Source organism: Ovis aries, chromosome 17 (assembly GCF_016772045.2).
Source record: "Ovis aries strain OAR_USU_Benz2616 breed Rambouillet chromosome 17, ARS-UI_Ramb_v3.0, whole genome shotgun sequence".
Taxonomy (NCBI): domain Eukaryota; kingdom Metazoa; phylum Chordata; class Mammalia; order Artiodactyla; family Bovidae; genus Ovis; species Ovis aries.
In genome coordinates, this window is record NC_056070.1 from 5,511,231 (window position 1) to 5,532,582 (window position 21,352).

The 21,352-nt window shown below is 37.6% G+C and overlaps 1 protein-coding gene across 5 annotated transcripts in view; it reads left to right on the forward strand.

Moving 5' to 3' along the window:
* The window catches only part of FBXW7 (F-box and WD repeat domain containing 7), a 132,505-nt gene extending 112,345 nt beyond the window's left edge, over positions 1–20,160 (forward strand). For 4 of the 5 annotated variants that reach the window (XM_060400967.1, XM_042234291.1, XM_004017197.6 and 1 more), the window contains 8 exons: positions 3,856–3,990; positions 8,539–8,662; positions 10,384–10,520; positions 11,471–11,584; positions 12,815–12,996; positions 14,984–15,209; positions 17,011–17,221; positions 18,272–20,160. In XM_060400967.1, coding sequence (XP_060256950.1) covers positions 3,856–3,990; positions 8,539–8,662; positions 10,384–10,520; positions 11,471–11,584; positions 12,815–12,996; positions 14,984–15,209; positions 17,011–17,221; positions 18,272–18,540 — 1,398 coding nt within the window. In that variant the 3' untranslated portion in view covers positions 18,541–20,160. The remainder of the gene's footprint in view (positions 1–3,855; positions 3,991–8,538; positions 8,663–10,383; positions 10,521–11,470; positions 11,585–12,814; positions 12,997–14,983; positions 15,210–17,010; positions 17,222–18,271) is intronic. The other variant, XM_042234293.2, reaches the window with a different exon arrangement.
* Positions 20,161–21,352: the final 1,192 nt, after the last annotated feature.

Consider the following 21,352-nt stretch of genomic DNA (forward strand, 5'->3'; position numbering starts at 1 on the left):
ACCATTTGCAATGATTTTGGAGCCCAAAAAATTAGTCAGCCACTGTTTCCACTATTTTCCCATCTATTTGCCATGAAGTGATATGACTGGATGCCTAATTAGTGGCAGTATCTTCTCCAAAATTACAGTTTCCTGATCCCCAATATCGTATTTTTTCCTCTAGACCTCGTTAAAGATCCATGTGGGTTGTTATTTTTTTAATATATTCATTAACTGCAAAGTTCTAATCCTTCCCTTGCTGGTAAACCACATATGTGTCAAAATTGGGAACCAATCTTGGAAGCAGACTAAGCAAGCAAGTCCCAGTGATACAATCCAGTATACAGAATAGAAACTCCCTGTGGAAAGAGTTTTGAGATAGCATTGGTGCAGTATTTCCTGACTCTTTGGGGATTCATTCATTTATTCAACAAATATTTACAGAATAACTGTCAGGTGCTAGGCCCTAATTTGAATCTGGGATACAATAATGAGCAAAATAAAAACCCTTTTCTGAAAAATTTTGTCAGGAAAGGGAGGGGCTTTCGAAATGGTTTGCAGTTTTTGAAAATTGCACAGAGAAGGTGTTAGAGAAGGAATTGGGGAGTAAAGCATGTGGGTGCCTAGGGAAAGAAGAGTCCAGGAATCAGAGGGAAAGGCTCTGAAGCAGGGCATGCTGGGTGTGTGTGAGGCACAGAAAGAGGATCTCTGGCTAAGGCAGACTACACGTGGGAAAGAAAGAGGAAAGTAGAGCCTCGTGGACCAACCTGAGGACTTTGGTTTTTACTGTGAGTGAAGTGGGAGGGCTTCAAGCAGAAGAGTGAGTTGACTTTCAGCACTCTCACTCCCGCTGTTCTGCGGAGAATAGAACTAGGAGGGCAAAACAGGAGTAACCGAGGTGAGAGACAATAGTAGCTTAGACCATTGTAGTAATAGTCAGATTCTGGGTATATTTTGCGTTTTATGACCGTAGAATGAACTGATGGATCAGAGCTCTGATGGTGAGAGTGAGGGAGCTGAGGATGACTCCAGAGGTTTGGGCCGAGCTAATTTAATAACAACATTTTACTGAAATGGGGAGGATTGTGGTCTTGCATATTTGAAGAGCAAGATCATGGATATAGTTTCTATTACATACCCAAGAATATATGTTGAATAAGCAATTTTATATACAGGTCTGGAATTCAGGGAAGAAACCCAGGCTGGAGAGAGGAAATCTAGGGCCTGTGTAGTCCAGACCTTTGTTGGAACTGTCTAAGAGATGTGACTTAAGTAATTGGAAGGTTGAATATGTATGTTCCTTGAAAACAGTCTCATTTATTTGTAGCTTACAGCTTATGTTACTAATTCTTTGTTAGTAGTATACATTTCAGTAAAATGTTATAAAGTAACATCTGCTGAATGTATATGTAATTCAAATTGAAATATAATTTAAATTTTATCTAACTTATCAAATATTTTAAAACAAAAAAATATTGTTTAAGAAGCATTTTGCTATATGGCATTATTTTCATCATGGTCTTTGCCTTAAATATATATTTAAGATTGTGGCGCAGTTTCTAACATTTACCTAAGATCTGAATTAGTTATTTGTCTTCAAATCTAGCTTTTTTCATTGTATACTGCAGCCCCTAAAATCCTTGGGGAATCCTTTCTGTCAGAGGCTTCCCCGGTGGCTCAGTGGTAAAGAACTTTGCAGGAGATGAGTATTCAATCCCTGAGTCGGGAAGATCCCCTCGAGAAGGAAATGGCAACCCACTCCAGTATTCTTGCCTGGAAAATTACATGGACAGAAGAGCCTGGCGGCCTACAGTCCATGGAGGCGCAGAGACTGGGACACCACTGAGCATGCACATAGGCACACAGCACTTACATACCAGGCGTTGATAACCGCTTTTCTATTCCTTTTTTACAAACAGTAAATAATACATTAACTGAAAAAAAGAAAAATATTAAACATGCATAGTATATTAACAAGTCAGCAGTTATCTATTACCCAAAAAGGGCATGTTTTTATACTAGTGTCCATGAATCCTAATCATGTAGATAGAGAAGAACAGCATATTAGAAGAACCGACCTCTTCCTGTGAGGAATGTAAATCAATAACTCAGAGTTTGTAGTACTGTTACTAAGTCACGGATGAGTGGCAATTGATCAGCATAAGTTTTGTCAAAGAGGTAAATTTTGAGCCAGGATTTGAAGCTGTGTGAGGAAAACAAAGTGAAATAAACTTCAGATTAACTACTTTTAACTGGTCAAATGAAGAAAGAAAATAAAAGTCACTCAGTTGTGTCTGACTCTTTGCCACCCCTAGATTGTATAGTTCATGGAATTCTCCAGGCCAGAATACTGGAGTGGGTAGCCTTTCCCTTCTCCAGGGCATCTTCCCAACCCAGGGATCGAACCCAGGTCTCCCACGTTACAGGGGGATTCATTACCAGCTGAACCACCAGGGAAGCCCTTTAAGTGGTCATGTATGTGCATATACACATATATGGATATTTTTAATTTCTATGTATAAATTTTCACCCTAACCAAAAGGGATACACAGTGAGTATTCAAGGAGGATGTTCTGGGTATATGTGTCAAGGTAAAGGAAAAAATACAGCTTATTATTAGAGCCTCTGCTTCCTCATATTTGAAGGTAAAAATGGAGATACTCCCCAGAGTTTTTATGATTAGGTGAGATAATGTTTGTGACATTATTATGTAGTAGTGCTATGGAAGTACTGCTGAAGGGTTTGCTAGTTATTAGTTGAGCCTACACTTTAAGATAGAAGAGATAGGATTCATTGCAGATTCTGAAGGGGTAAGTATTTTAAGAAATACTTTAAAAAGGCGTTCAGTGACCTCAGAATATCTCAGTTTTCAACTGTTGTCTATTTCATGTATGACAAAATCCACGTTCCTAGTTTGAGCAAAAAATGGAATGTCAAAATCCAGATTTTTCTAGCTCCAGACCTTACATATTGTTCTCTCTTCTCCCATTTCCAAATGGACATAATAATTCATAAAGGTACTATATCAACTTGCTGAAGGATGTTTTTTCATCTAAGTGTTTCAGAGTTACTTAAATGTTTTCTTTGACTTTTGTGTGTGAGAGCCCTGACGTTTTAAATGATTCACATGTCTGTCTGGTTTTCCTTTTAAGAATCATGGCATTTCTGGGCAGGTGTTCCTCACTGAGGGGAAAGAAAAAGCAACCCCCTTAGTATAGTTTAGTGGAGCTCATATTTTTGAGGTATAATTGTTTTTGTTTTTCTATGATATATACTTTATTTCTTATTCTCTTTTATTTTAACCTTTCTTCATATTCTGATTTTACTGTTAAGTCAGCTGCCATTTACTGTTGTTTGCTGTTTTTTATTTGAAATTATTTTCACATAGCAAATCAAAGCCCTTTTAATTTGTGGAAAATATGTGTCAAATGGGCACTCTAGCCAGTTATTAATTTTTCTCTAGTTGATGCTGCTAGTCTGCTCTCAGATGAGTGCCTTACTAAAACCCTGAAGTTTTATGGTGCCCACTGGAAAGGAAGGGAAGAAAGGAAAATCATCTCTCAAAATTCTCTCTTTACTCAATAGTCCAAACCGATGTTTCTGAATAAAATTTTGATTTCTCAACCAGTATCTTGGTGGTAGATGAACATATCAAAATTATAATAATATGCAAAAATATTTTTCTGTCAAGCTCAAAGCTTTTACAAAATAAAGATAGCTAGTAAATTTGAAGAGGCTCACTGATTATCACTTCAGTGTCTTCTTTTGTAAGTAGCCACTTTTTATATTGTGTGTATAGACATGGATTTTCCTTTATGAGTTTATAATTTGAGATATTTATTTAAGTAATAAAAATTTCTAATTCCTCTTTGATAGAGCTGGAGTGGACCAGAGAAATTGCTTGCTTTAGATGAACTTATTGATAGTTGTGAACCAACCCAGGTAAAACATATGATGCAAGTGATAGAACCCCAGTTTCAACGAGACTTCATTTCCTTGCTCCCTAAAGAGGTAAGGATTATCAATTATCTTCTTCATTGGTGCTATTTGAAAATATAAGTCAACAGCTACCCTCTTTAGATGTTGTTGTGCTAATTACAGTATTCAGTCTTGTCAGTTTAACACTTAATTAGTGTTAAAGGGGGCTGTAAATGATAAGCTGCCATAGTTTAGCATAATTTTCAGATTAAAGTATACTTACGGAGTATCTTCTCTCCACCACTGGAAGAAGTCATACATGAGACCAAGCTATTGAGTTTCATTAATTTGATTGTTCCTTTACCAAGATTTTTTTCTCAGCTGATTTGAAGTCCAACCTTTAATTGTCTTGGTGTATTCATTACATTAGTAGATTTTTTTTAAATTCTGATTTTATTAAAACAGCAGTATTTTTCTTATTTTGTTGTTTATCCTAAGTCCCTTTAAGACTAATAGTTTCATAATTCTGTTGGATTGTACTTCTCTGTGAGTTACATTATGTGATTGTTTTGAAGTATATAAAATTTCACATGTGTATCTTCCGTTATTCATCTCCCTTTTCACCCCATCACACACACGTAAAATCACAGATTTCCCATTCCAATTACATTTCTTAGAGCATTTCTTTCAGAATTACTTATACTATTTGTTTTAATGTCTTTGTGTAACATAGAGCATCTTTGTTTCTTTATCATAGACTATGATCGTATGTGTACCCCTGACTACATAAAGAAGGCGTCGTTTAGATGCAGTTCCTTCGTTGAAGTTGTAGGCATCATAGTTTCATTTTTGTCAGCAAACAGAAATAACATTAATCAATGCGACCAAGATTTATATTTTCACAAAATTTTTATATAGATCAGCTTTATAAATCAGCCAAGAAGACAATATAAAATACCATTTATGTTCATATGAATACAAATGCAAACAGTCCTGAAACTTCAAATTTGAAGAGAAAGGAAGTTGATTTCTTTTTCAGATAACCATTCTACATATCCTAAGGGTATTAAAGATAGTCGTGATGATAATTTCACATTGGATATTTAGAAATTTGGTTTCATCATAGTTAATGGATGAAATTATGTATAACTCCAGGAAAAATCAAAGTGGAAAAAAACCCATCATTTTCCTGAAATGTTGCTACTTTGGAGTGATTTTTTTAAATGACATTGTTCCAGAAAAAAATTTGTATTCTTGCTGGCTCATTCTAAAACTGAACCCTTTGGATAGATTTGGCTTATGAAAGTGACATATGCTCTCTTTACTTCCAGAAGAGTACTAATAATAGGAAACTGTTTATATGTATTTGACCAAAAGTGAGTTTATTCACCTTTGATATGTTTTTCATAGTTTTCCTTGATAATCCTCCGTGTTTTAGAAGGTAGTATTTTTGTTAATATAGACTTCTGTCTGAGTCTAGTTTGTCCTCTTCTCTCTAAAGATTGTGAGCTTTTTGCTTTATTTGGATTTCCATAGTAGTTTCATAACACACACAAAAAATGTGATTTGTAAAGATTGCTATGAATCTAAAAAGTATAATTTATTGATAACCATGGCAATAAAGATTTTCTTGGATTGTGTTCCTTTGAAGATTGCCTGAGGGCAAAGAAGTGTTGCTAGACACGAGAATGAGTGAGCCTGGCTTAGCATGACACTTGTCTCCCCCCGCCCTCTTTAACGTATTTCTTGTTGAAGTGTGGTTGAATCACATTGTTGTGATGATTACTGTTATACAGAAAACTGACTCAGTTAAACATACATACGCCATTATTTTTCATATTATTTTCCATTAGGGCTTATCACTGAATGTTGAGTATAATTTTAACTGCTAAAAAAAAAACCACTTTCTATTTTAAAAAATGCTTTATTTTATATGTAAAGAAATAATGGTATAGATCTAAAGTCATCAAAGAAACTAACATCTTATTGGAGACTAAGTACTATTATTATTTAATGATAATAATGTCAGGAAGTGAACTTATAATAATTTTTTATAATTCCTTTCAACAGATCTCAAAGTCCTTTACCAACACTTACTTACTGCTCTCAAAAACCTTGACAAAATATCATACTAGTCTCACATGGGAGACTTGTGATAAAGACCATTATCCTTAGTTTGTAAGGAAATGCCAAAAAGAGCATAATGGTAACAGTTGATTATCTACAACAAAACCTAAATTCTTAACATAGAATTGGCCAACATTCTGTTTGTTCCTTTTTTTTTTTTCTTTAGTTTAATTCACTGAAATACAGCAATTCTGAGAAAGTATTATCCACTTTCAAAATATAACATGGTCTTTTATATAAGTTATAGCAAAAAACAAAAATTAGCAACTCTAATTGAAATGACAAGTTTGGGCGAGGAAAATGAAATTATCTGAAATAAATCTTCAGTTTAAGAGCTTCTCTTGTGTGGAATTAGTCCTTAGGAAGAATTACTGGTCTAGAGTTCACCTTTAATACAAATGAATAGAAAATTGCATTCGCTAGACCATTTGATGTGACTCCCAGAAGCCCCTGCTCTTCAGTGTTGTAGAGAAGTAGTTTGGGACAGTGCCCACTATCTGTTCCCGTAAGGAACCCCATACCTTGTGTTCTTTGAGGAACTGGTGTAACTAATTATTGTTTTGTTTTGCTTGGCAGCCTAATTGAAAAACCATGTAGAATATTGTTGCCAATATATTTTGTGTTCTTCTTCTGCAGTTTAAACCTTTTCTGATTTATGTTTTTCCTGATTCTGATTTTCTTATTAATATTTTTCTATTTGGCTGTGTGTATTTTCTATAACATCAGGATGTTTTGGTGGAATAGACAAGCATTTAATAAGTTGAAGTTCATCGTTGAGTTAGGGCCTTTGCTGTTTCAAAAGGAATGGGTGCCAGTTACCTATGGAGTTAGTACTTCAACTTTCTTTACCACTTGAGTGTTTCTTTACATTTCTTTTTAATGCATTCAGACACTGGACTAGATGATATCTTAATCACCAGTAATAAAGGAAATTTTGTGTGTTAATTTGCAGATAAACCTTTGAAATCTGAGCTACTCTGGATTTGTTCCTTAGCATTTAAGATCCATTGAATGTTTCTGTAAATTGCCTGTTTTCAGCTTCAATTGGATTACTAAAGTATAGACTTTCATTTGACTAAATATCTTGAGCATTAAGTATCATTTCTTTTCCACAATCATAACTTTGTACCTGACAGTTTCTATGTTAAATGTCAATTTCACATAGAAGACTAATAGTGTGATATTAGACTGACACTAAGAAACTTGCCTAGGCTTTGATTGATTGATAATTTCAAAATTAAGTGGTTTATGGATATCCATTAAAAATATCAAATTATATGTGTGTATTTATATATGTGTGTATATATATATGTGAACACATACACATATATAGATTTTTGAATATAGTTATGCTTTTTTATTTTAAATGAATTTCCATGTATAATACTGAATGGTCTTTTCTGATAGACCAAAAATAATTATTCCACAAAAATTTTTTCACTGTCATTTGTCAGTAGGAGTATTAAATTGAATACTGACTGGTTGAAATACTTTCTATAAAGAATATATTCAATAAATATGTGATTAATGATGAACTCTATATAAAAAGTCACTGGGAAAGCATAATTTATTTTATGTAATTCCTCTTTAACATAAAAAAATTATTCAGAATATGTTTTTACTCCCAATATGAGCCTAGGCCCTTTAAATGATAATTTGTCTTACTCTAAAGTTAGTTTACATGAAAAGCCAGCTTTTTTGCTGTTTAGTTCATTCTATCCTAACATCATAATTTCAATTTTTATGTGATTTGTGAGGCTAATTAAATGAGTATAGTCAGAAGCTGTCATTCCCCCTTTCCTCCTCTTTTATTTATTCGACTTGACTTTACACACTGGAAATAAATTGGTGATTTGCAAGTATTATAAACAAAATTTTTAAATCAATGATATGTCAAAGACCTAACTCAAATACACAGCCCTATTTGGCCCATCAAGAAAGTCCCCATAAGCAATATAAAGGAATTAGAACCCAATCACTTTTATAAGCCTTTGTCATTTACAAGTAAAGGGTGTGAGTGTTTGAAAAGTTCATCATTCTGATATAAACACTTTGATATGATAAAGAACTATGAATTATGTCTTTTCAAAGGATTCTGAAATCATGCCACACAGAGTATATAGGAATCTCATTTTAAGTGAAATTATATTTTAGTAAGGACAGAAACAGTTAACATTTAAAGAACTAATAAAGTAAAAAAATATATAAATAGATTTGATAAAATTCTTGAGTCGGGGCTCACAAAGCAAAGGCAGGAGAAAAGGCAGAGGAGTTTAATAAGTATTCCTTGAAGGGGTGAGGAGTTACTAGGGTCAAGTTCATAAAAATCAACAGGACATTTTAAAATCTGGTGTGTATTTGTTAAAATTGAATATTAGAAAGTACTGCCTTTCCGTAGTACTAGTAACTAGAATGTAAAATTATGTTACATTTATCTATAAGCACTTTATCCTATGGAGAATGTTTTCTAATTAAAAAGAGGTGCGTGGTATGCTATGCTTTTTCTTTTCATAGCTGGCACTTTATGTGCTTTCATTCCTGGAACCCAAAGACCTGCTGCAGGCGGCTCAGACTTGCCGCTACTGGAGAATTTTGGCTGAAGACAACCTTCTCTGGAGAGAAAAATGCAAAGAAGAGGGTAAGGTTCAAAATCACAGAGAGAAAATGTTTATGGTTCGAAAAAGCAGAGTGATTCTGAAAACAAAACACAACAAAAAAACAGTAAGTTTTATGTGCTTGTAGAATAAAGTGGTGAATCAATTTAAAAAAGAACTTTGGCTGCCTATCAAGGAATCAAGACTGCATCTTCATTTGCATTCACCTGCATATATAAAATCCACTGGTTATTCTGCATGTTCAGATGAGCCAAATCTTGGCACTAACCCCTTTAATGAGCACCGTCACTAACAGTGAATATATCTGATTTGCTTCCTGGTCTCCAGTAGAATTAGTAAACAGTGAGACAATCAAGATGAAGACAATATAAACATAACCCCCAAATTAAATTAGCAATTAAATACTCAAATTGTAGTCTATTCATTTCTTCCACAAATATTTATTAAACACCTCTTACGTGCTAGATCACTCCCATAATCTTCCTACCATGGAGCTATCATCCATATTAATTCAAGAAAGAGCATGTTTTTTCCAGGAGGCATCTAGAAAAATATTATTTTTGAAAACTATGGTAAAATATTATTTGCTTTCGACAAGCAAACTTTTTAAGAAAGAATCGTAGACGGTAAGACAGATGCACTGTCGGGTCTCTTCCACTTCATGGAGACCATGGTGGAGTGGGCAGCACTGATGGTTAGCAAAGCTGGGAGGTGAAGATCCTGGCTGGCAGGTTTCTCACCCTGCCTCTGCCCTGTCTGTGGCTTGGACTGACCAGGAAACCCTTCCTTCTCAAGTCATCATAAAGTAGGATTAATTATGCTTGCTGTACTTGCTCTCATAGAATCATTGTTTTAATGACCTTTTTAAAACGTGTGATAATTTATACATAAAATAGAATTTATCACTTTCACCATTTTTAAGTGTGTGTTGCAGTGGCATTCAGTCCGCTGACATTGCACTTGGCCCTGCAGCCATCACCACCATCCATCTCCAGAACTTCATCATCTTCCCAGCTGCAGCTCCATGCCCATTTAACAGAAGCTCCTTATTCCTCCTCCCCATAGCCCTGGAAACCACCTTTTTTTGTTTTCTGTCTCTATAAATTTGACTGCCCTAGGGACCTCATGTAAATATAATCATACAATAGTTGTCTTTTTGTGACTGTCTTATTTCACTTAGCATAATGTCTTAAAGATTTATCCAGTCAGAATTTCCTCCTTTTTTAAGGCTAAACATTCCATTGTATGTATATACCACTTTTTTCCTCCATTTAGCCATCAGTGGACACTGGGTTGCTTCCACCTCTTGGCTGTTATAAAGAATGATGGTGTGAACGTGGGTAGACAAATAACTGTTCAAGTCCCTACTTCCAGTTCTTTTGGGTGCTATATCCAGGGTGGAATTGCTGGGTCCTGTCGTAATTTTATGTTTATTTTGAGGAATCGCTATACTGTTTTTCATAGCAGCTACATCATTTTACATACCCACAAGCATTGCCCAAGGGTTCCAATTTATGCACATCCTCACCAACATGTTGTAGAATTATTCTAAGAGAGAAATCAAATAGTTAACGTACAACATGCCATACAGAATGCAAAATTTACATGATTGTTTTGTCATAACGGTGTTCGGGTTCTGCGTTTCAGTGGTTTTGGGCATAGGAGAAAATGAGATGCATTATAAAATGTGTAATTTGTATTATTGGTAAAGGCAGTTATTCTCTTTAAATGTTCCAAATTTTAGGTATTGATGAACCGTTGCACATCAAGAGAAGAAAAGTAATAAAACCAGGTTTCATACATAGTCCTTGGAAAAGTGCATACATCAGACAGCACAGAATTGATACGAACTGGAGGCGAGGAGAACTCAAGTCTCCTAAGGTAACTGAACGCAGTGCACTCTGTAACAGAAACCGTTAATCAGTGCTATTAGTACACAGTGTACTCTTTCACTACTGGCAGGCCGTATAATTTGACAGCCCGTCTTCTGTAGAAGGAAAACAATATATTTTTAAAACAGAAAATGTAACTGACAGTGTTCCTCTTTACTAATTTTTCTCTAGTCTGACAGCTAATTGTACTTTGTACTTGAATAAAATTGACGACTAATTGTACTTGAATAAAAGATGAGTTGATTTACCTGTTCTATCTATTGCATGTAAATGAAAATTTCTGAATATCCTGTTGAATTTTGTGTCATACTTATACCTAAGAATTTGTTCCCTCTCTGACCAAGCATGATTTTTTGAGGAATGCCCATGTTTGAGGGGCTTGTTTGGTAATTTTTGTGTGTTTTAGTTTTATAAATTTAAGCCCAATTCTGATTTTCTGCCTTATAACATTTCAAGTATATAAAGAATGGCAAAAATGCTTGAAATTCTTGGCTGTATTTTTTAACTGGAATAAAAGCAGTTTGGGGAGACATTTTGTATTAATACATACACGTTATGACAGACTTTTTAAGTTGAAAAGGTTGGTGAGTATTGTCTTTCTGCACTTAGTAGGTGCTTTTCTTTTTGTGTGTCAAAATTGCACAGCTGAAGTGCATATTCTTTTTGTTTGAAAAGATGAAATAGATGGTATAAAAGACATTTGCATTCAGACCATCTTGATGAGGTTTTGACTGATTTTAGTAGTTGATGTCTCATGTATAGGTAGTAGAATATGGAAATAGAATGTTTGATCCTTGATTCATCTGCCAGGAGGGAGACTTCGCATTGTGTGTAAATTTTTGTTCTAGAAGTAGACTGTGCATTCCTGTTGCTACTCGTGGCCCCATCTTCCTTCCGCCGGTGTTTAGCGTGTCTCTGATATGCACATCTGTGTTGTAGGTGCTGAAGGGACATGATGACCATGTGATCACGTGCCTACAGTTCTGTGGCAACCGAATCGTTAGTGGTTCTGATGACAACACTTTAAAAGTTTGGTCAGCAGTCACAGGCAAAGTAAGTTTCCTTCTTTCTGCACTTCATAACGTCACTATTTGGTGCATATTCTTTGCAAGGATCAACTAGTGAGATGAAAACAAGAGATTTGTTTTTGACTCTAGCTTAGTTTGATAGCAAGTATCAGAGCTTCTAATTTAGCTTTTTTTTGGCATGAAAATGATTTTTCTCACGGTAGGGATGTCATTAGTTTCTTCTTCATTTAAATAGTTGGTCTCTGTTTGTAACTGTAGGTTAAGATTTTACAGATGTGGTGGTGTGGGGTTTTTTTTTTTTTTTTTTTTTACCTAATTTTTCCCGCTTTTATTAACCATTTAAGTTATACCTCCTTCCTTTTTAGTCTTTTTCTAAAAGATGATTGAGGGGTATTTTTCCTTTGAAACTTTGTTGATAACCTAACTATAGTTTAAACGTTAAATAAATCATGTTAATTTTGATTTATCTCAAACCCTATAAGTTAGAAGTTAAAGCGGGCTGTTTAGTTAAATAAGAATTTGAAGAAAACAAAGCAGTCCAGGCTCACTGCATACAATGTAACTCTTTAAGGATTCTCTTCTGAATACTTATTTTTATCTGTCCGTTGGAAAATATTTTTGTGAATTAAGTAATTGACCACCTAAAAAATAATAGAAGAAAGTGTTGGCAGGGGGAAAATCTGTGTTCTAAAATGTTGATTCTTGGGCAGAAATCTTCTAAATATTCCAAGTCAGATGTTACAATTTTTTAAAACAGTTCCATATTTCCGTAGTGTAGTATTAGTCTTGGATTTATTTCAGAGTTTTAATGTCTGTCTTTACCTGTCTAGAAGTGCCTTGCCTGGCTCCTAACTATTGCCTTGGGGCAGATTCAGATGAAATGTGCTATGTAGCCACACCCAACCCTGTTGGCATTCTTTCATTGAATCCATTGCCATGGAAGAAACCAAGGTGCAATTTTAGTATTATTATCAAAGAGGCCAGGCCAGAGCTGCCATACTTTAGCCAGAAAGGTTTACTTTCTACATCCGTGCTCCTAAATTGTGTGTGTGTGTATAAAATGCAATGCTGCCAAGTAAATAAAGCAAACAAAATAGTGATGGGATCATGTTATATTGGTGTGAAAATTATTTTCTGATTTGCTGACATTCCAACTGAGTAAATCACTTTAGTCCAGATTTTAATGAGCTACTAAAATGGTATTTACATTGTTTTTCTTTCTACCTCAAAGTAATCATCTTAAGTGTTTTTGCAGTGTCTGAGGACATTAGTGGGACACACAGGTGGAGTATGGTCATCACAGATGAGAGACAATATCATCATTAGTGGATCCACAGATCGGACTCTCAAAGTGTGGAATGCAGAGACGGGAGAATGTATACACACCTTGTATGGTCATACTTCCACTGTGCGTTGTATGCACCTCCATGAAAAAAGGTAGGGGACGTCCTGTAGAGCTTGGGAATTCTTCCTCTGTTACTTGTGAACTTGGGGCCCGTTGTGCAGAGTCCGGTTGTACAATACTTACTGTGTCTAGTAGAGGGTGAGTGCTAATGTGCTCGTAAATTAGACTTTAATTATTCAGCTTCAGATGTTTGTCTGCTAGGAAAGCAGTGGGGTATTGCCTTAAAATCGGGCAGTTGGCATTAAGTCTCCTTCCTCATTTAATGGTGGTGTTGGCTTCCACTTTGAAACGCCTCGTTCTGTGATCTTGACGGATACCTTAGACTTCATTGTCCTAAATCTTTGATGACTCATCATGTTAAAAAAAATATTTGAGGTAGGAGGATATATTTTTGGTGGGAGGACAAATTCAGTTATTCAGGCTTCAAGCCTCTGAGTCTCTCTAGTTACCCACCCAGCACCCTTCCCCTCTCCATTGTCTCCCCTGTGTCCAGGCAAAAGCTGAGCGAGGTTTTAACTCATTGCCATTACCTGTCACCTGAACTGGTGACTGAGCTTTCATATTTGGTCACCTTGCACACAGCTGGCAGAGAACCTCCTCTGATTATGGTAGGACCACGAGCCTTTGGGAGCCTTCTGTTGCACCCTGAGTTAAGGAAGAAATCCAGTTTTCAGAATAGTTTCAGCCAATGCTAGCCTTTTTCTTCTCAGTATCTTTGCTGTTGCTTTTATTTCCTGCTACAGAGCCCTCCTATTAAAAGTCCTTTTTGTTTTCCAGTGGCGTGTCTTCATGGTACTCCTGTTAAACAGATGTGATTTCTTACCTATTTTGTCAGAAAAAGTCTCTCTGAAGCGTCCTTACAGTGAATCCACTCCAGTTTTTACTGTTCATTCTGTCCATGGCATTCTTTATTAAGAACCATTTCATTAGACATATTTCACTCAAGATTTGTAATACATCAAGAAAAGTACCTTTTTCACTTGTGACTTGAATCTGCTTTGAACAGTGTGCTCTACTGTTAAAACTGGGGGAGTTAGTATCAAGAGACCTTGCAATTCAGTTTTCAGTATGTTCTGACTTAAATGTCTCAATGCTTCCATTTTCTACTCTTCCAAACATGGAAAGTGGTCTTTCTTTATCTCTTAGGAATAACATTAAAGACACCTGAGTTTTCAGCTCTCCTTTGTAATCCAAAGGTGATTACAGTATTTGTATCACTCTTGTTTATGGAAGAGTATCACTTTAATAATCTTGGGTCAAAATTTTAAGGGATTTCTGTTGCCTCTACATGTGTATCTTCTAAAAATCTCTATATCTTAATGCCCTCGTAGCCTATTGAATATTTTAAAATATAAGCACAAGCAACCTTTGTTTGAGGACCTATTTAAAACTGGTTATTTTAACCAGAGTACATGATATAAAGCACATATCTTTAGCAGTTTAAATTCCAAATTCTGGCTTGTTTCGTTGAGACACTTCTATTGAATTTTCTCCCTAGTCATAAAGGTAATGTGTGTTCATATTAAAATTTTGGGAAATGGCAGAAAGAATAAGGAAAAAATTGAACTTTTTCAAAATATCAATGTTACTACCTATTAACATTTTATACACACTATGCACACGGGCATCTTATTTCTAAAATCAAGATCTTGTATGTATTTTGAGTTTGCCATGTGTTCTACTAATTTTTTATCTTTATCTTCCTCTGCTTCATCTTCATTGTATCTAGCTATAATACAGTAGTTTTCAAACCGCAGGACGCCAAGGTGCTCCTGGGTCCCTCATAGGTGGGGGAACCAAACAGGCAGAATCTAAGGCTTTCCAACTTCCCGTCCCAAGCAAAGTAACTCAACTTTCATGTGTTCATATAGCACATGAGGTTTGACATAGCATGTATTTATTTTGAAAACAGGTGGTTTCTGCTTAAGAAAAAGAAAAGTTTTAATGGCCACTGACTTTTTATGTATTGTTTTCCCATGATTTTAAGCTCTCATACATTTTTTCCTGTTACACCCGCAGAGTCGTTAGCGGTTCTCGAGATGCCACGCTTAGGGTTTGGGACATTGAGACAGGCCAGTGTTTACACGTGCTGATGGGTCATGTAGCAGCAGTCCGCTGCGTTCAGTATGATGGCAGGAGGGTTGTGAGCGGAGCGTATGACTTCATGGTGAAGGTGTGGGACCCAGAGACAGAGACCTGTCTGCATACGCTGCAGGGCCACACCAACAGGGTCTACTCACTGCAGGTAAGAGGCTGCGCGCGCTCGCTCCTGTGGCGCTCTTGTAACCAGTCATAATACTGTCTTAGTCCATAATCACTTCAGACTGCTGATCCAGTACAGTCCAAAACAGATGAATTATTCTGCTGTTTACATTTACTTTAAAATTGGCACGAAGAAAGCATACATGTTGAAATTATTTAAATGATTTGTTTCCATTTTTCTGTGAGTCATCTTCCTCTAAAATATAAATATTGGTCTTGGAACCTGAGATTTTGGGGCTCTAAATTTTCCTGTTAATGGGGAGATAGTCTCATAGGAAAATAGCCTGGATTTTAATAAACTCCTTAGCACAGGATTAATTTGGCCAGAAGCTGCCCCGTTGCCTTGATAGCTGGAAGTTGACGGACCATGTAATTGTGATTCTGCCCCCATTCAAAGTGGAAGTGGAGCTTTGGGCACAAAGCTGCTCTGCTGCCACAGGGCTGCTGGGTTGTGGTCATAAAGAAGGAAATTTGTCTTAAACATTTTTGGTTTGTTTTTGTTTGAACCTGATATCCTAGAATAGATTGCCATATTTTGACATAAATAACTAGATTATTAGCAGGTTTAAAAAATAGGTCTTGTTTTGTTTCCTGAAAGACATTAAAAAATACAGTTGACTCTTGAACAGTGTAGAGACACTACCCTCCACCACCACTCCAGTCAAAAATCCTTGCATAACTTGGCCCTCAGTGTCTGCAGTTCCACATCCAAGAGTTCAGCCAACCTGGGACTGTGTAGTAACATAGTAGGTATTGAGCGAAAGAAATTTTTAAGTGTAGTGGACTCTCCCAGTTCAAACCCATGTTGTGCAAGGGTCAGCTGTATTTGCTATTAGTAATACTTACATAGCTTGTTTACCAATTACTGCCCACTAGTGATCAGCAAATTAGTACATGGTCCTAGGGCTCACAGTTCTGTCCTTGGAGTATTTGTTTCTTCATGGGATTCTGTCTATGTCATGAAATATTGACATAAAATAAAGATGGCTGTTAACTTAGAAAAGGTTATTAATTTGGAGGAGAGGGAATTGGCTGCAGTTGTCTGTATGTTTTGTGATGTGTTCAGAACCTTAATGAATATAACAGCCTCATTTAAATAAACCCCTTAGATTGAGAAAATAGGTAGGAACTTTAAATCGATCTGGGAATTGGTAGATGTTTGTTGACTTCTGGTCTAGCTGGGAAGCTGGAGAAGAGTACCATAGATAGTTTGCTTTGGTTATCAAAATGCCACCACTTCTAATTCTAGATTAATTATCTGTTGGCACAGTTCCTACCTAGCATTAGGTTCCTGTAAGTGAAATTTTTATTTTACATACAGTTTAATGGAACTTACTTTGAAGTATCATGAGAGTTATCTCTAGCTCTTTCCGTGCCGTAGATGTTGATAAGCACACCTTGTATCATAAACCACATCAGTAGTTTCACCTTCCCGTTGGGAAGTAAAACTCCAATGGTAGTCCATATCGAATCATTCATAATATGTAGCTCCTAAGTGTGGCCAGATGGTCTGACAATAATACGTTCATTGTGCTTTTTTAAAAATTGTTTCTGCATCTAGTTTGAGGCCACTGGTCATGAAAAAATTCGCGTTTCTGATAGAAGCTTCTGAGAACATGCACTGGGGAGTCGTTCGGTTGCATGCAGCTTACCCTGGTACCTCATTTTGTTCCTGGCATTATCTGTTTCTCATGCTTTGCTCCCCTCCCTTTTTAGGATTAAGGTCAATAGATAATAATCAAGAATACCCACACTTCTAGTCTAATAAACTGTGTCTGTTGTAGTTTGATGGCATCCATGTGGTGAGTGGATCCCTTGATACGTCAATCCGTGTTTGGGATGTGGAGACAGGGAACTGCATTCACACGCTAACAGGACACCAGTCGTTAACAAGTGGAATGGAACTCAAAGACAACATTCTTGTCTCTGGGAATGCAGATTCTACAGTTAAAATCTGGGATATCAAAACAGGACAGTGTTTACAAACATTGCAAGGTAAATACTGGCTGCCCACCTTCAGTTGCATTCCTTAGAAATGAGATAGTTGGTCAAAAGAGAAATGTGAAACCTTCGTGTCACAGAATGATTAACCTCATACAAAATGAAAACTGATTTTAGAAAAGTTTATGAGCATTTCCCCTCTGAACTGACAGAACTAGGCTGCCCTAAGAAAGTGTTTTAAATTGTGTTTTTAATATAAAAGTGTTTCATCACTTCCTACATGTATGGTTAACTCTACCTAACCTGAAAGAACAAGGTGAAGAGAGATCTTAGGTGTGATACACAGAAGCAGCATGCGCGTTTGTTGAGTATTTGTTGAGTGATCATTTATTTTGAATTTGTAGTCCAATTTTAAATTAAAGAGCTGCCTTACTGGGGGTGGGGGTAGGGGGAGAAGCCTCTCTAATCTGATAGGAAATTGCTTTGGCCTTGACTTAGACCCTTAACCATCTGCTTAAGTAGGATGGGGGGAATCACGGTGCCCGCTCAACTAGAGGAGGAGACGTCTGAAGCCACCAGCGCTACAGGCGGCACGCCGCTGCTGGCCTCTTCTGTCGCGACTGTCTGCTTTTCCTTGGTCAGAGCCCTTAGAAAGTGCCAGTTCTCAGTGAGGCCGTTTGGTAGGTGGTACTGAAGCATTTTTCTCATTGGCAACTTTTGTCTCTTTCTCAGAGTTTTGGAATAGGGTCCATGCAGCCTTTGCCCTTGATTGGTCAGTTCAGAGTGGTAGGGTAGTATAGTAGATGGTCCACAAGCAGAAGATGGGCTTCTTCAACACAACCAGAACACATGACGTGTGCCTGGTAGTGAACCACGCTTCCTGAAAGACAGAACCCTCAAAGACCAACACTTCACTTACAAATAGCTACCAGATTTTCCTACATCCCTGCTGATTCTAAAATACTCAGAACGCAGTTTCTAAATGTGCAGTGTTTAAAATATTTCATTTATTGTGTGTTCCAGTGTAGATTCCACAAATTACAGTCTAACTGACCTGAAACCATGATTTCTAACCAGTAATGAAATTCCTTTGGTTTTGCCTAGGTCCCAACAAGCATCAGAGTGCTGTGACCTGTTTACAGTTCAACAAGAACTTTGTAATTACCAGCTCAGATGATGGAACTGTAAAACTCTGGGACTTGAAAACGGGTGAATTTATTCGCAACCTAGTCACATTGGAGAGTGGGGGGAGCGGGGGAGTTGTGTGGCGGATCAGAGCCTCGAACACAAAGCTGGTGTGTGCTGTCGGGAGCCGCAATGGGACGGAGGAGACCAAGCTGCTGGTGCTGGATTTCGACGTGGACATGAAGTGAAGAGCAGGAGAGGGGGCGTTGTCCCCACACCTAGGCGACAGACTCCCTGCCCTTCCCCTGCAAAAGAAAAAAAGAAAAAGAAAAAATATCCCTTGTTCTCAGTGGTGCAGGATGTTGGCTTGGGGCAACAGAGCGAAAAGACCTACAGACGCAGAAGGAAAAGAGGAAGCGATGACCACCCGCAACTGGCAAGAGAGGCGCCTGCCGGCTCTTCCCGGGAGAGGCTTCACTTTGGACTGAGGGCAGCTTTGCAACACGAGACTTTCGAAATCAAACCAGGTGCAATTATTTCTTTATTTTCTTCTCCAGTGGTCGCTGGGCAGCGTTACTGCTGAGACGTCGTCACAGATTCTGCTGGCCTGTTCTTTTACCACTGAGACCTAGAAAGAAGCTGCAGTAACACCCACACAGTACCGGTGGACTGTCTCACCAGAGAGCATCTGAAACAAAAGAGTTATTTTTCTGGAGTGGAAAAGCTAAAAAGGAAAAAAATTACTGTGAATTGTTTTTGTACAGTTATCATGAAAAGTTTTTTTTTTTTTTTTTGCCAAACCATTGCCAATGTCAATCAATCACAGTATTAGCCTCTGTTAATCTATTCCTGTCGCTTCCACATACACTCTTTAATGCCTAGTTGCTCAAAGGTGGCAAGTTGTCCTGGGTTCTGTGAGTCCCGAGATGGATTTAATTCTTGATGCTGGTGCTAGAAGTAGGTCTTCAAATATGGGATCGTGTCCCACCCCTGTACTGTACTCCCAGTGGCCAAACTTATTTATGCTGCTAAATGAAAGAAAGAAAAAAAAGCAAATTATTTTTTTTTATTTTTTTTCTGCTGTGACGTTTTAGTCCCAGACTGAATTCCAAATTTGCTCTAGTTTGGTTACGGAAAAAAAAAAAAAGACTTTTTGCCACTGAAACTTGAACCATCTGTGCCTCTAAGAGGCTGAGAATGGGAGAGTTTCAGAAAATAAAGAGTGAAGTTTGCCTGCAAGTAAAGAATTGAGAGTGTGTGCAAAGCTTATTTTCTTTTATCTGGGCAAAAATTAAAACACATTCCTTGGAACAGAGCTGTTGCTGCCTGTTCTGTGGAGAAACTTTTCTTTTTGAGGGCTGTGGTGAATGGATGAACGTGCATAGTAAAACTGACAAAAATATTTTAAAAATATATAAAACGCAAAATTAAAATAAAGTTGCTGGTCAGTCTTAGTGTTTTACAGTATTTGGGAAAACAACTGTTACAGTTTTATTGCTCTGAGTAACTGACAAAGCAGAAACCATCCAGTTTTTGTAGTAAAGGCATCACGTGCAAACAAGCGAAATGAATGGAAAAGTCAAATGGTTTGCCTCATTTTCCAGGAGCCACAACTCAAGCTGAACTGTGAAAGTGGTTTAACACTGTATCCTAGTGATTTTTTTTTTCCTCCTCCTGTTTATTTTTTGTTTGTTTTATTTATAGTCTGATTTAAAACAATCAGATTCAAGTGAGTTAATTTTAGTTATGTAACAACCTGACATGATGGAGGAAAACAACCTTTAAAGGGATTGTGTCTATGGTTTGATTCACTTAGAAATTTTATTTTCTTATAACTTAAGTGCAATAAAATGTGTTTTTTCATGTTAGTATGCCTGTTTCTTCTGCTGAGGTAATCGCACTTCATTATTAGGGTTTGTCTCTAATAGATGAAAGAGCAGAGTCCTGATTTCTTTTATCCCCCGAATGGTGTTTTCTGCAGCCAGAGTGGGAACAGGGCCCACAAGGTGCAAACTGTATCTCTCGCAGACAGACTGCCCGGGAAGACGCGCCTGCGCTCACCTCTAGTGCACTGGGCTGAGCACACTTGAAGCCTGGCCCCTCACAGAGCCACCAGACTCCTGCGTGCTAGTTACAGCTAGAAGTCCTATGGAAAGTTCATTGTTAAAGTTCGACCGCATGTCAGCCTACTTGGAACTTTGCATATACATCTCTCAGAAGCTCCCACACCCCTGAGAAGTAGGCAGCTCTCTCCCCACTTCACAGATGAGGGCAGAACTCTGGCTCACGCGGGCTAGGGGTTTGTCAGGAGCCAGGTACTGGGCCAGGCACCAGGACTCACACCCACGGCCTTTAAGGGAAAAGGAACCTAGAGCTTCGACAGACTGAAGCAAGGCTTTAGGGGTGAGGGTGCATTTTTGTGGTACTTTTAGGCTCTTTCGTGACTTTTATTTAATAAGCCTAGCATTTTTTACAGTAAGTGAAGAAAAATGCAGTTCAGTCACTGCAATTACGTAGCCTCTCCGATGGCAGGTTTCTGCCATGGGTGTATCTCCAGGAATCCCAGCTAGCCAGGCCTGAGATGAACGTTGGAAAGGTGACAAATACAGACACTACTTAGAGAATACATTACTTACAGTCACAAACCATGTGTTCTTTACTCCTAGGGCAGCAGTTCTTGGGCCTCACTTTCCCAAAGCTGCTGAATCAGAACATCTGGGAATGAAGGGGACCCAAGCATCAGCATTTAAACTAGCTCGCAAGGTGGGTTGTGGACACGACTTTGAGAACCACCGCTCTAGTTGTTTGGTGTGTTAGTCCCCAACACATCACAGGCACAAGAACATCGGAGAGAAGTGACAGGACGAGGGGAAAGACAGGAAAACCCAAGGCAAAAATCACACTAGGCTATGAAGTGCAGGCGAGCGGCCCAGCCTGCTGCAGGGTGAGCCACGGCATAGCCCAGCGCCACAGCTGCTGTTCACACAGACAACTCCGTGATCAAGAAGTTGTGATTCTGCTGGGTAGTCTTGAAACTGCTTGATTTTTCATAATGTCAGT